General features: G+C 35.4%; 2 protein-coding genes across 3 annotated transcripts; one reads left to right on the top strand and one right to left on the bottom strand.

Moving 5' to 3' along the window:
* Positions 1-863: 863 nt before the first annotated feature.
* On the top strand, positions 864-6,326 carry LOC105967105 (hypothetical protein). Of its 2 annotated transcripts, none has more exons than XM_012991680.2 (14): positions 864-1,152; positions 1,950-2,077; positions 2,197-2,382; positions 3,042-3,110; positions 3,203-3,259; positions 4,139-4,192; positions 4,276-4,338; positions 4,462-4,524; positions 4,940-5,104; positions 5,213-5,368; positions 5,522-5,602; positions 5,701-5,762; positions 5,847-5,939; positions 6,029-6,326. In XM_012991680.2, exons 1-13 carry the CDS (start codon positions 987-989, stop codon positions 5,929-5,931), a joined length of 1,335 nt encoding a protein of 444 aa, XP_012847134.2. In that variant the 5' UTR covers positions 864-986; the 3' UTR covers positions 5,932-5,939; positions 6,029-6,326. The 2 variants fall into 2 exon arrangements, with proteins under 2 accessions (XP_012847134.2, XP_012847132.2); XM_012991678.2 differs by having other exon boundaries at positions 867-1,152; positions 6,026-6,326.
* Positions 6,327-9,332: 3,006 nt separating this feature from the next.
* On the bottom strand, positions 9,333-13,695 carry LOC105966996 (DDB1- and CUL4-associated factor homolog 1-like). Its single transcript, XM_088818058.1, has 7 exons — positions 13,109-13,695; positions 12,851-13,030; positions 12,461-12,763; positions 12,260-12,373; positions 12,021-12,136; positions 10,619-11,837; positions 9,333-9,932 (listed from the first exon to the last, which is right to left on the bottom strand). Exons 1-7 carry the CDS (start codon positions 13,619-13,621, stop codon positions 9,333-9,335), a joined length of 3,045 nt encoding a protein of 1,014 aa, XP_088674184.1. The 5' UTR covers positions 13,622-13,695.
* Positions 13,696-14,007: the final 312 nt, after the last annotated feature.

The raw sequence follows: 14,007 nt of genomic DNA, 5'->3' as shown, positions 1-14,007 counted from the left end.
ATTAGATGGCTTAATTCCACTTTGCACCCTTGAAATATACCATTTTGGCACTTTGCACCCTCGAAATAAACTAATAGCACTTTGCACCCTCGAAATACAATAAATCATGCATAATGCACCCAAATGAATTTTTAAAGCTAAAAAATATAAATTTAATATTTTTAGTGATATTTTTTTAGAACGCCAAATATCAAATATTTGTTTTATTCATCAATCATTTTGAAACTATAAAGTTTAAGAATAAAAATACATTTCATCAACATATTTAAAAATTATATTTTTTTTATCAAAATAAAATATTTTACGAAAAAAAAATCATTCAGCTATTCCGTTATCAAGTTATCTGAAAATCATATTTCCTTCTAAATATTTTCACCTAATATTTTTAAACAGTTACATAAAAGATCCATTAATCGAATAATTTAGTGATAAAAGCTTATTTTTTATTTTTCTTTTGTAAGAAAATGTAGTTTTTTTTTAATAATCCGGTGTAATTTTTATTTTTTCGCACTTTGTCCGCTCGAAATTAGGTTTGAAGTTCAAGAAAATAACAATTTTTTTTTATTTTGTACCCGGAAAATAAAAACACCAATGAAAAATGAAATTGCCTTTATTATTCAATTGAGGGTGCATTGTGAATGATTTATTGTGTTTTGAGGGTGCAAAGTGCTATTATTATTTTTCGAGGGTGCAAAGTGCCAAAATGGTATATTTCAAGGGTGCAAAGTGGAATTAAGCCTAATTAGATCATAGTGAATTATAGTAAGAAGTAGAAATTACGAAGATAAATGCGGGGTACTAATGTCTTTTCCGTACCCGAAGAGAGTGCTCATAGCAATAAATCAAAATCAAAAAATTAATAAACAAAAGAAAATTCAATCAATAAATCTAAAGGGTACAATTTCAGACTTCTGTAAAGTGAAAAAAAAAACTAAATTTGCTTCAAAATTGGATCGCCGTTTGCCGGAGCCTCCGCTATTGGCAGTATGGCGGCGTTGAAACTGTTCATCGTCACCGTGTTTCTTTCCCTATTCCTCGCCGGCATCGGAGTTAACGCCGACGCCTCATTATCGGACGCCGATGGAAAACCTAGATCCGACGGCCCTGATTCCGCCGTCTTAGAGCAGCTCAAGTCCAAGATCCACACTCTCGGTGAGTGGGTTTCTAAATTGTGCAGTTTTCGTTGCTCAATTGTGTTTCCGCTTCGATTTTGTCGGTTGGTTTAGATTTGACTGTGATTATCAGATTGTTCTATTTTGAAAATTGAATTAGGTTTATTAATTGATGAATAGATGTTAAGAGAGATGGATATATTTAGTAGCTGGTGAAAAAATGATAGCAAATATTATTGGAGAAGATAAAGGCTCTATCTTTGCAGTTGGAATCCATCGTTGCGGGTCCCACTTTAATACCCTAGGTTGTTTTTCCTTTTGACTGGTAAATGATATGATTCCTTAAGTACGAAAAAGTATATGGTCTGTGTTTGACGCGTGGGTTATATTGCATAGTTGAAATTTTGTCATGTTTCTGATGATTTCAATGTCTGCTCATGATCATATTATTCGGAAGATGTTAAAGTTTTATCTGAGTTGTCGAATGAGTTTGTGGTGAAATGATCTACTTATCTTTTAGTGTAAGTAGTTACACTGAAATTACTTTCCGACTGTCAAAGGAGTTAGATAACTGATTTGATTTTGCTTTTTTGCTTGTGTAACTGGTTCGTATTGAATTTAGGTATGTGTGCTACCTTTTCTATTTGGAGGTTTCTGCTCTTTTTTCGATTTTCTTTATGTCACTGTGTGTGTGTGTGTGTGTGTTTGGAGCTTCTACTCTTCATTTTTGTTGTTGTATATTTAAGTGATATAACCATGATTTTTTTATTTTTTTTTCTTCTTTTTAATGTGGTAGCAGTTTCTCATTTTCCCTTAAAATGTTTATTATGTATGAAGAGAACCATATCGAGGAGAAAACTCGAGAAATAAAGAATAAAAACGAGGTGATTGCTTCAAAGGAGAAGATAATAAAAGAGAAATCGGATGGCATCGTGTCATTGGAAAGTGAAATTGCTTCTCTACAAGTGAGTGACTAGACTCTCTAAAACTAAATATTTTATTGTTGTTCTTGTTGATCTGTACGACAATGACTTGTATTTGAGCAAGATGCTTGAATTTTGATGTCTTCATTTTTGTTGCTTAGAAAAAAGGAAAATTAGATGCCACGGAAAAGTTGGAACAGGCTTACGCCAGAGCTGATGAATTGGAAAAGAAGGTGGAGAAACTCATAGAAGATCTCAATGTGAAAATCAAGGAAAAGGAGCAACTGGAAGCCCGAGTGATTGAAGCCGAGAAAAAGGCATCTGAAATGAGTTCTAAAGCGGATAAAGTAAGTTCCTTGCATATGCAAAGTTTGGCAATATGATGTGAGGTTTCATGTTTTTTCCTCCCTTTACTATCAGAAATGTTGAGTTTAAGGTTGTAATATATCCAGTCCACGATCTTCACATCATAATGCATCATTATATAGTGAACTGAACTTATGCATGGTCCTCTTGTCAATTTCAAATATTCGCGTGTTAATGCATGAAATAGTGAATTTATAGTTTCTGTCTGTGTATTTGTGTCTATGAGTTTTTAGTCTGCAAAGTGGTTGTCTTGTTGCATAAAGATTTGGTTTCGTTGCAAAAAAATAATTTCAGCGCGTCTGTCTTTCTATATGATGTCTGTCTATGTTTTGCATTTAATGTGGGCAAAAGAAGGGTTCAATGGCCTGAAAACCATGGTGCGACATGTTTTCTCTTCACGCCCATGCATAATATATATGGTCTACAAAGTGGTTTTATTGATACATAAAAAAAATAGTTTCGTTTCTTGGTTTTGTTGAATACGCAGTTAACGGTTTCCTAGTGTATTTGGTTTTCCGTATTGAGGATTGCAGAGCTTTCAATATGGTCATGGTGTTTTGTATCATATATGAGACTATATTTCAGGGATTATATTTTATTTATTGGACTAATTTGGTGGTGTTGTCATTTTGTTTTATAGCTTCAGAAGATTATTGATGATCAGAAAACCAAGTTGCGTAAAACTGAACGAGCTCTTCAGATTGCTGAGGTATATTATTAAGAGCATGACCAGTCGTAAGATTATTTTGTTCCTTCAATGAGATGATTTTACTGTTTCTTATTGCCTGAAATCTTTCACAGGAAGAAATGATGAAGTCAAAGTTTGAGGCGACTACCAAAGCCAAGGAGTTGATGGAGGTTTAAATATTTACTTTATTTATTTACTTTTACTTATTACTGGAGTACTATTATCTGGTAATATAATAATCATCTAATATATCTGTGTGTTAATGATTGCATTCGCCTACTAACTTGACATTGACCAATTCAGTATATTTTGTAGAAAGAGCAAAATAGAGATTAATTACCGTACACAAGTTAGAAGATGCAGCTTAGGACTAAAAATAAATCACAGACTAAGATAATCATGCCATAAATAAAGTCTTTCGTTTTTTTTTTAAATGTAGTTTGCTTTGATTCGTCATCTGTAAGTATCATTTGGCAATTCGAGTGAAAATAAGAAAACCTTATGACTGGATTCTTTTATTGTTGAATAACTTTTAGCTGCCATTATGCAATATTGACCTACTATACCTTCTTAGCCTTGTGTATTCAACATCATATCACCAGTTTAAGTCATTAGTATAGGGGGCGTTTTTATCGAGACAAAAAGTCCAATTCCTTGTGTTTGCTTTAATGCCGTGCATAATCGAAAACCTGTACGTTAACTAATCTTGTGTTATGCGATGTTTTATTGTGTTGTCTTCTTATATGTGCTTATATTATTGATTTTAAGTTGGTATCTGTTTCCGATAAGAACCTTGTACTTGCCCTTCAGTATGACTGTGCATGTATCGCTGTGGTGATTTTTGTACAGAAAGCTTGGAACTAATTACATTAAGAATATTTTAAATCTTCGTTTGAAAATAGTTGCTATATGATTGTGTTGAAATAGGTTGGACCATTCACACTGGGTTTCCTACATGCTTCTAGATGTATATATTGGCATATGAATTGCACAATTTTTGTTTTAATTTGTCTGGTTAAGATTTATTTATCTTTGCAACATACATTCAGGTTCATGGTGCATGGTTTCCGCATTGGCTTGCAGTCCATTGCACTCATTATCAGGTATCTAATTATTCATTTATTTCACTGCTTACTTTCTTTTGGAACATCTGCTATATCTGCTTGCCGTCTCTTTATATTTCCAGTCGGTTTTGGAGAAAAAATGGGAAGCGCATGGGAAGCCTGCTGTGGAGGTGTTGGTTCAAAAGGTTGGTATTTTAGCAACACATGTTCTTCCAATATATTCCCATGGCCATTGTACTTTCATACATATATATATGTGTGTGTGTGTGTGTGTGTGAATTAACTGACCACGTTTTTTCTCGTTTCAGGCTATTGAGAAGAAGGCCCAAGCTGGAAAATGGGCTGCACCTCATGTGGAGACAGTGAAAACTGTAAGTCAGCACATTAATTAAACACGTGTATAGATTCAAATATATTTTAGGTACACATATCTACATGTATACGTATTTAACTGTGTGTAATTTAAATGTGGAAATTTACCAGATGTATTTTACCAGATATAACATCTACAAGACCTAACCAATCGCAATTTATTTTAGTTGGTATGTATAGATGTTGATTATGAAGATAAGTACCCAATATTGCACTTTTTCATCATCTATTGTAATTTAGTGTTAATTATATCATATATTATATTTTATACAAACAGTTAAAATAACGTTCCCGAAAAAACACTTAATTTCTATTGTTAAATACAATATGATTTACTGATCTGGATTTTGAATTGCATAAGAATGCTTAAATATCTTGTTTGTTTGTTCATTGAACCTATCTTTGTATGTGAAGAAATGGGTCCCGGCCATAAAGGAACAGTGGGTAGTGATTGCTAGCAATGTCGAACCGCATGTGCAAATGCTAACTACGAAAAGTATCGAGGTTTACGGAGCATCTAAAGATGCCTTAGCCCCACATATCACTAAAGTTGTTGTATTTGTTGATCCTTATTTCCAGGTGAGATGCATATTAGTATTCCTTTTGCCTTTGTTTGTTTACCTTTTTTTTCTCTTTTTCCATTTGCTTATCCAATGAAATTAATCCGATTATTATTATGTTATGCAGGAACTAAGGAAAGTCACCAAACCGTACATTGACCAGGTGGCCACTGCATCGAGACCTCATGTCGATAAATTACACTCTGCTGTGAAACCCTACACACAGCACGCAGTTCATGCATATGGGAAGTTTCTTGAATCAGCTACAACATACCATCATCAGGTGTGTATGTATGTATGTATGTATGTATGTATCTATGTGTGTGTGCGTGCATGTGTCATAATATATTTTGGTTGTTTGATATTTGACTAAGTGATGTAATAGTTCTATTTGTTTGATCCTGATCTCAAAATAATTTTTTATCTTTGATTAAAGGTTCAACACAAAGTCCAAGAGAAACTGAAGAGTCACGAGCTTACAAACCCTTTAGCAACGAAAGAGCTTGTTTGGTTTGCTGTAAGTTCTTCATCACACGACAAATTTTTTAACTCTTTGGTGAGAAATTTGTTGCATGAATTGCAGTTTTTTAAGTGAGATCTGTTCTTGTTTTTCAGGCGTCTGCGCTTCTGGCTTTGCCCGTCATTTTTCTGATTAAAATATTTTCGGCCATCTTTTGGTTAGTCTACTAGCCTCGAGTTTTATCGTAGCAAAAAGTTTTAAGTTTTTTTAATTATTCTCTGATATTTTTGTTGTACGGCAGTAAAAAGACGCAAAAGCGCACCCGAAACGGTAACCCTGGCCGCTCTCGCCGAAAAGTGAAGCATGTACACCATGCAGAGAAGTAAAAAAACAGGTGATGTATACATACACACCTCGAATATAACTTTTTTGTTTCATCGGTAATTGTTGATTAAATACGATTTTTTTTTTTGGAAACAGCAGACAAAGGTTGAGCAACTAGTTTTGGTTCGTTTCTCGAGAAGATTCTGTAGACGTACACGAAGTACAGTGTCGATGGATATCGAAGCTATATTACAACCGTTCTTTTTGTATGTATACGAGGTAATCGGAATTAGGTTTTTTGTTGGAGTGGATAAAGTTTTTAAATGGGGTTTTCCAGGTAATATGTATTGGCATAGTCCTTATCCATGTATAATTTCTTCCCTTTTGTTTTTGGCCTTCAATACCACAGATTAATGTCATCTCTTTGACACTTTATAATTTCATTTATCGTTTTTTTCGTTTTCGTTTTCTGTTTGACAATAGATTTTATAATCCGAAACTTATTTCGGAAATTTAATACGAAACTCAAATCTCTCTCGTGACGTTCCGACTTATAAGAAACGAAAGCAGAGTTCTGAATGGCATCGGAAAAAAAAAGTACTGTTATTATTTATCCTTTTAGACTCCGTAGTTTTAGTTTTGTTTCTATCCTTATATGGTTCATAATTTAAATTAGGGTAAAATACGAAAACCCCCATATACTTGGGCTCAAGTATAAAAAACACCCCCACCTATTCGGACCTATTAGAATTCCCCCGACGATTGTTTTCATCTTACACCGACCCCCTTATGGTGTTATTTTTCACGATTCCTTTTATTTTATTCCAGGGAATATTTCCCGAAAAGTGTCGATTCTACTCTTGTAGAAGATATATTTTTTATGCTACTTTTTAAAGACACGAATTATTGAAATGTTAATCTGCCCCAACACTCGTATTCTGATATTAACAATAATAATAATAATTAAAAAAAAGAAAAAAGAAAAAGGTGAATCATATTGAAGGGAGTTAAGCATTTAACAATTGAATCATATCAAATTATCAAAAAAAAAAAAAATTGAATCATATCATATCAAAACTATTAAATTGAAGTTTGTTTCTTACTACTGTCAGTAAAACTGTAATAGTATACACTATAAAATTATTCCATTCTCCACCACTAAAAATTAAAATACACTTGCTATAGCCCCTAAGAAATGTTCTCATTAATTATCTTCATCTTCACTTCTGTAGATATTCAAAGACAAATCACTCCCACTCTCATATTCTTCGTCTTCATTCACGGTTTCCTCGTAATCGTTCCCTTCCGATTCTTCTTCATCTTCGTCCAATTCAACCGTGTGCAGATCATATTCCGCATCTCTGTTTCTATTCCGGTTCTGGTTTCGATTCCAATTCCGATTCCGATTAAACTGTAGACCGTAATCACCATCAATGGGATTATTTCTCTAACCGACATCATATATCCTAGCCAATGATCCCTTCATATCACCATCGTTATCCATTTATTATGCTCATCAACGCCGGAGCTCTTTCCTCCGAAATCCCGATTGATTTCTAATAACTTTCTCGCCAACTGAAATAGAATATTCAAAACGGAAACTATGCATGAATTAATAATTAATTGTACGTAAGCAAAGTAATTGCGAAAATGAATAACTACTTTCAAGTGGATAACGACCTCAAGCTTTGATAATGTACGCGCAATGGAATTGTCCTTGGCTAAACCGAGAAGGACTCGGCATGTGAGAACACGGCGACGCACAAGATCAGCTTGGGATGAGACTATCCGACTTTCGAGAAGCCGAAGAAGAATCTTTATTCCGTTATTTTCACTGATAGATTCTCTTGCTAGACAACACCCTTGTTCCATGTCGCTTATTGCCCGATCTTTGAAACCGTCTTCCGGGATGAATGGAGGAGGGGAAACCAGATTTACCAATTAAAATTTAAAATTTATTGTCACTCGATTCGGTGAAGAAAAAAGAAAGTTAAAACAATAACATGAAATTCATGTAGTATAATTTTCGATATGGTAAATAATTGGATAATATTACTGCACACATGGCAGGAAAAAAAACAATGTCAATTTCCACAAAATAGTAAATTCGAACATGTATCTTTCTTTCATACATATAATGTTAATATATAATATTAAATTAGTACAAAAAAATATATTCTCTGGTTATGTTCATGTAAAATTTATAACATGTTAATATCAAATGATTTAATCTGCTTATTGTTTTTAATATAAATCCAAATTTATTAATTGAAATGCAAAATTTCCGTAACATCACCAATCATGCAACAATAATAACAGAAGCTTTTAAATTGAATTTAACTAAATTTAAATTAAATTCATTATTATTAAAATTAAATTCAAAAATAAATCTATATATAGTTTCCAAGAAAGTTGATATATTTAGAAATTTTATAAATGGTAGGATATAAATATTTTAATGAAATAATAAAATATATTTAATTATCTTAATTTTGGAATGATGATATGTTTTTTATGATTTATTTTCACCTATCAATTTAACATATGAGATGAAACTGAATACATGTTACCAATTAAAATTGACAAATGTCAATCAATTAGGTGTGGAATTCAACTTTTATATATTATATAGATATAGGTTCTTAACATGCACATTATGTCATAATATCACAGTTTCAATGACTCATAATCACTCATCAGTTCATAATAATTAAAAACACAAATTAACGAAAAGTACTATTAAATTATAAATTATAATAAAAAAATTTATTAATATAATTGATTCACCGACAATTATTGGTCAATTGACAATTATTGGTCAATCGACTCATGGGTGTAACTCAACTGGTTCCGGAGGTGGTAAGTTGGTGCAAGGTCCTAGGATCGAATCCTGGCATCCGCAGTGTGAGAATTTCAACTCCAATGACGGTTGGTTCCTTGTGGGCACCAGGTCCGGGTCCGCTACCTTAACGGGCCGTTGAATTACCATGATTTACATTCCTCCATCAATCCTTATCGGGCCAAGGGATGGGGGCCCGGGGGCGAAGGATTTCGCCTTTTGGTGCAAGAAAATAGAAAATAGAAAATAAAAATCACGAACCGCCATATTATATATTGGGTTGGTTGAAATTTTCGACCCGATCTAATAAATTGTTTAAAAAACAATATTCATACACAAAATACACATTTCATACTCAAACTATGCACATACACTGTGCAGTCTGCTCACGAAATATATGCACATACATAGCGCACACAAAACACACACAGGGCACGCAAAATTTTTAGGGTGAAAAATATTTGGATTTTGTCCAAAAAGGGGAAAACAATGGATTTAAGAAACAAACTTAAGTTTGTTTCTTACTGTCAGTAAAACTGTAATAATATACACTATAAAATTATTACATTTTCCACCACTAAAAAATAAAATACACTTGCTATAGCCCCTAAAGAAATATTCTCATTAATTATCTTCATCTTCACTTCTGTAGATATTCATAGATAAATCACTCCCACTCTCATATTCTTCGTCTTCATTCACGGTTTCCTCGTAATCGTTCCCTTCCGATTCTTCTTCATCTTCGTCCAATTCAACCGTGTGCAGATCATATTCCGCATCTCTGTTTCGATTCCGGTTCTGGTTCCGATTCCAGTTCCGGTTCCGATTAAACTGTAGACCGTAATCACCATCACTGGGATTATTTCTCTCACCGACATCGTATATCCTAGCCAATGATCCCTTCATATCACCATCGTTATCCATCGCGATCAATCCCACAAAGGAATCGGTCGGTTCGGTGGCGAAATCGAGCACGCACCGCTCGATTGGGATAGTTGCAATGTCGGTGTAGTTTAGTGCGTCTAGTGTGCGGAAAGCCGAAAAGAGATTGTGCTTCATCCGGCGAGGGTTTACTGCTGACTTGAAATCCGAGCGGTCTCTCCTCAAGATTGCGTATATTACGTCACCGCCACTGTTGAATTTGATTGTCGTCTGGTGTAAGGAGGGCACGGTTCGGAGAATCTTGAAGTTTCGAAGATCACACACCTCGGAGTTTATAATGACCTGTTGTAAAAACATTCGTCGTGTAAATTGTCAACAAAAATATATTTTGTTTTAGCAAAACTAAGGGTGAAAATCGAACTGATCATTTTTTTTGAAAGTGGGAAACTAATTCCAGCTTTGTACCAAAACAAATTAAGGAAAAAATGAAAAACGAAATTCCGGAAATTGGAACGACAAAAACTCGTTTTGAAATCGGAAATTTTCGGATCGGAATAGACGAAATTCGGATTAAGAATCACATGGACTAGAGGAGGAAGAAGTTACCTGAAATACAAAATACATACTAATAATGATATTTATTATAAGTGTAATTTCCAAAAGATAATCGAAATTTTTGGAAATAAAATTGGAATCTAATATGTTTTCGAATTCCAATCAAAAATTGAAAAAATCAGAAACGTAATTCGGATTGAAAAATAACGTTTCAACATCGAATTTTTTTGGATCGAAATTAAGAATTTCCGTTCCAATTTCCACCCCCGCTAAAAAGTTAAAAACTCATCATTAAGGATGTGCTCCGAAAAATAAAATGGGAAGCATGATAGGATTGGAGACTTTTTGCTAATATTAACGAGGAGTTTTTTAGCAATTCGATATAATATAGGGGCACTAAATGCAATAAACTCTCGTTTTTTTGAAGTAAATATATAAAAGGGAAACTATCAACCTCTACTCTACGTACGTACCTCATTCCCAGCAGGATGAAAGCCCCCGCCACCAAGGTCGGTAAATTCTTGAAAGCGATGAATCGGCCTTGCGCTTCGATAATCCCACAAAACGCCTTCCCAAAGAAGCATATACCTCAACGGGCCGAAGTGAATCTCGCAATACGGATTTTCATGACGAATTACGCGACTATCCGTGTCATCGACAAGACTCGTATTCAAATTCAACGTCTGAACATCGAACAAAAGAATCTCATGCGAAGAAGAATCCGACGGCAGCGCCGCGAATAAGGTACCCTGACTGTCGAACCGTGCGGCCTTAACTCCGTCAAATGTATGTGCCGCAAACGAAGATCCATCCCACAAGCAAACTTCATTGGAAGTTGACGAGAGAAGAAGCCGCGAACGAGAATGCAAATGTGTCACGTCGGAAGTATGGCAGACGGAGCTCTCGCACACCGTGGTGCTGCTTAAGTCGAAAAATTTTAGCCTCCTGGAAAACCCGCATGCGGCAACCCTAGTAGGATCTTCTATAAAAGCGATGCTGGTCAAACACGACTTGTCGACTTTGTCGTATAGAGTTTCCCTATGTCTGAATCTACTGTAGACAAATCGACGATCCTTGAGACTTACATCTATACCCCCGTACGCAGTTCCAACCACTTCGCATCTCCTAAGCCTTGCTGTCATGTTCGTCGGCGCGTCTAGGGTTTGTCTCGGTTCGGGGCATGCATGGGGGTGAAGCAGTGAGAGCGGGGGTAAAGTCGTAATTGGAGCCGAGCATTTGGCATGCTGCAGCTTCAAATACTCGAGCATCACAGAATCTAACGTGAGCCGCCTTTCGGAGTGAATCTCGTTCGAGTGCGTCAACTTGCGCTTTTTTGTCAGCAATATTTCGGTGTCTGATTCACCGTCAGTTTCCGGAGTGCGGATTATTAGTGGTGGTGCGTCTTCCGATTTTAACGATTTAGATTTTCTCGGAGTGTCCTTCAATTTAATTATAATCTTTGAATGTGTCGATGGTTCATTTTTTCTCGAGGTCGGATGTTTATGATTTGAAGACGAAGAGCCTTCGGATTTGTCGGGGAAGAATCCGGAAGGAGTACGCCCACACGGCAATTGATCAAAATGTTCTTTGGAAGATTGGAAATCTGACAATTTAGCCTCTTTGCTAACTATAGCTGCACTTTCCGGTAAACCCGATGCTTCAAGGTGCCCGTGGATAAGTACAAGAAGTTCCCTGAAATTTCGAATGGACGACGAATTCCCGACAATTTAACACGCATTATAAAAAGATCACAACAAATGCATGAGTAAACTAAAAAAAAATAAAAAAAATCAAATCCCGTTACAAACTGGGAAAGTACGAACTTTCCTAACGAGGGTTGGTATATATGCATGAATAAACTAGAATTTCAGTTACCTTGGATTATAAGTAATCGGAGTTGCTTCGACAATGGCAGCTTTTTCTATACGCCTCAAAGGTGGGGTAAAAGCATCGGCAGCTACAGTGCTTGAACACCCGGAATTTGTTGTTACCTTCAAACAATTTTTTTTTTTTAAATTTATAAACATCGAACAAATACACGTACCCCACCAAATCGCAATAATTTATACATTACGCGCAGTATAATTAATTTTGTTGTGAATAATTCTACTTACCGCAATTAGCTCAATCGTCAGTTGGTCAAGCTCTGCATGCCATTTATTATGCTCATCAACGCCGGAGCTCTTTCCTCCCAAATCCCGATTGATTTCTAATAACTTTCTCGCCAACTGAATGAGAATATTCAAAACGGAAACTATGCATGAATTAATAATTAATTGTACGTAAGCAAAGTAATTGCGAAAATGAATAACTACTTTCAAGCGGATAACGACCTCAAGCTTTGATAATGTACGCGCAATGGAATTGTCCTTGGTTAAACCGAGAAGGACTCGGCATGTGAGAACACGGCGACGCACAAGATCAGCTTGGGATGAGACTATCCGACTTTCGAGAAGCCGAAGAAGAATCTTTATTCCGTTATTTTCACTGATAGATTCTCTTGCTAGACAACACCCTTGTTCCATGTTGTTTATTGCCTGATCTTTGAAACCGTCTTCCGGGATGAATGGGGGAGGGCAAACCAGATTTACCAACATATGTAATGCTGGCTCCACAATCTGACATTTTTCACGAGAAGTATGATCGGGAAATCGAAAATATATATATTTATAAAATATAAATGAAATCAAGTTTGCGGAAAATACCTCCGGTTCCAAATTAGCTGGTGTATTTATTACATCCAAAACAACAGCTATAGCAGCTCGGCCATTGCTTAACGTTGCATCTATGATATCACTTCGAATACACCGAATCAAAGTCAGTATACGCAATACTTCGATGATATATTGAAGAGAACCTTGTAAAGTACGTGTTAATTGCGAGGCCTACAAAGCAAATAAATATATGTTAGGGAAACATGTGATATATGCAGAAATCGAAATTTCGACAATATTGAATCAAACCTGGCACAACTCAAGCAAAGTGATATGACCATTTGATCTTATGAATCTGTAGGCAGAGGGCCAACGGCAGTAGATAAATGTGGCACCCAATTTTTCATCGTTCCGTATTTGACGAAACAGAGAGTCAAACGCCTCGTTGCTTGCGTTAATTGGCTTATACGGTTCCCTACTCGAGACGCTTAGAATAGAATCCACAAACAGAAGCAGCTGTGTTCTGATATATTGGTGGAGTGCGGCACAAGTCTCGTGAGCAGTCTGTGTCTGTCGATAAGTGAGTGGTGTCGAAGCGCCGGATGTTACTGAAGCGGAATGATGCAAATAATTAACCAATTTCTCCAGACCGTCGTGCGCGTCGAACACGTCGAGTACCGCTCTATAGCTGAAAGCGGACGTTAGAAATGAAGAAACATCTGCCCTTGCTATGTAGTATTCGTGTTCAGACTCGAGAATTTCAAAAACCAACTCAACAACCTGCCGGATAACGCTTGAAGGGAGATCGCAGAGACATCTCATCGTACTCTGTGAAAATATGTTATGGTGTGAGACAACAAATAGTATAACAAAAAATACTAGGGCTGGAAATCGGACGGATCGAATCGAAAAGTAAAAAAACAAAAAAAGTATTTTTAGAAAGTGAAAAAATAATTTGAATTTATTCCAAAAAAAATCATAATTACCAAAAAGCGGAATTTCCGAAATTGGAAAAAAAAAACTTGTTCGAGAATCAAAACAATTCTTATCGGGATTTGAAATTTCCATTTCTTTAGTAATTTATATTATAAAATACATAATAACATTATTACAAGTGTAACTTCCGAAAAAAACTTGGAATTTTCAGATCATCGGAAACTAAAATCGAATCGAAAACCGGAATCTAATATATATTCCAATTCCATTCC

Source organism: Erythranthe guttata, chromosome 5, assembly GCF_056151865.1.
Source record: "Erythranthe guttata isolate IM_541 chromosome 5, IM_541, whole genome shotgun sequence".
In the NCBI taxonomy this organism is placed as follows: domain Eukaryota; kingdom Viridiplantae; phylum Streptophyta; class Magnoliopsida; order Lamiales; family Phrymaceae; genus Erythranthe; species Erythranthe guttata.
The sequence above is the reverse complement of the archived record's forward strand: the minus strand, read 5'-3'. Positions and strand labels throughout refer to the sequence as shown.

Coding starts and splice junctions, on each gene's coding strand:
- LOC105966996 (XM_088818058.1), bottom strand. CDS start 13,621: ATGAGATGTCTCTGCGATCTCCCTTCAAGCGTTATCCGGCAGGTTGTT. Junction 13,031..13,108: donor CTTTGCTTGAGTTGTGCCAG/GTTTGATTCAAT, acceptor TTTGCTTTGTAG/GCCTCGCAATTAACACGTAC. Junction 12,374..12,460: donor AGGTCGTTATCCGCTTGAAA/GTAGTTATTCAT, acceptor ATTCTCATTCAG/TTGGCGAGAAAGTTATTAGA.
- LOC105967105 (XM_012991680.2), top strand. CDS start 987: ATGGCGGCGTTGAAACTGTTCATCGTCACCGTGTTTCTTTCCCTATTC. Junction 1,153..1,949: donor GTCCAAGATCCACACTCTCG/GTGAGTGGGTTT, acceptor TTATGTATGAAG/AGAACCATATCGAGGAGAAA. Junction 5,369..5,521: donor CTACAACATACCATCATCAG/GTGTGTATGTAT, acceptor CTTTGATTAAAG/GTTCAACACAAAGTCCAAGA.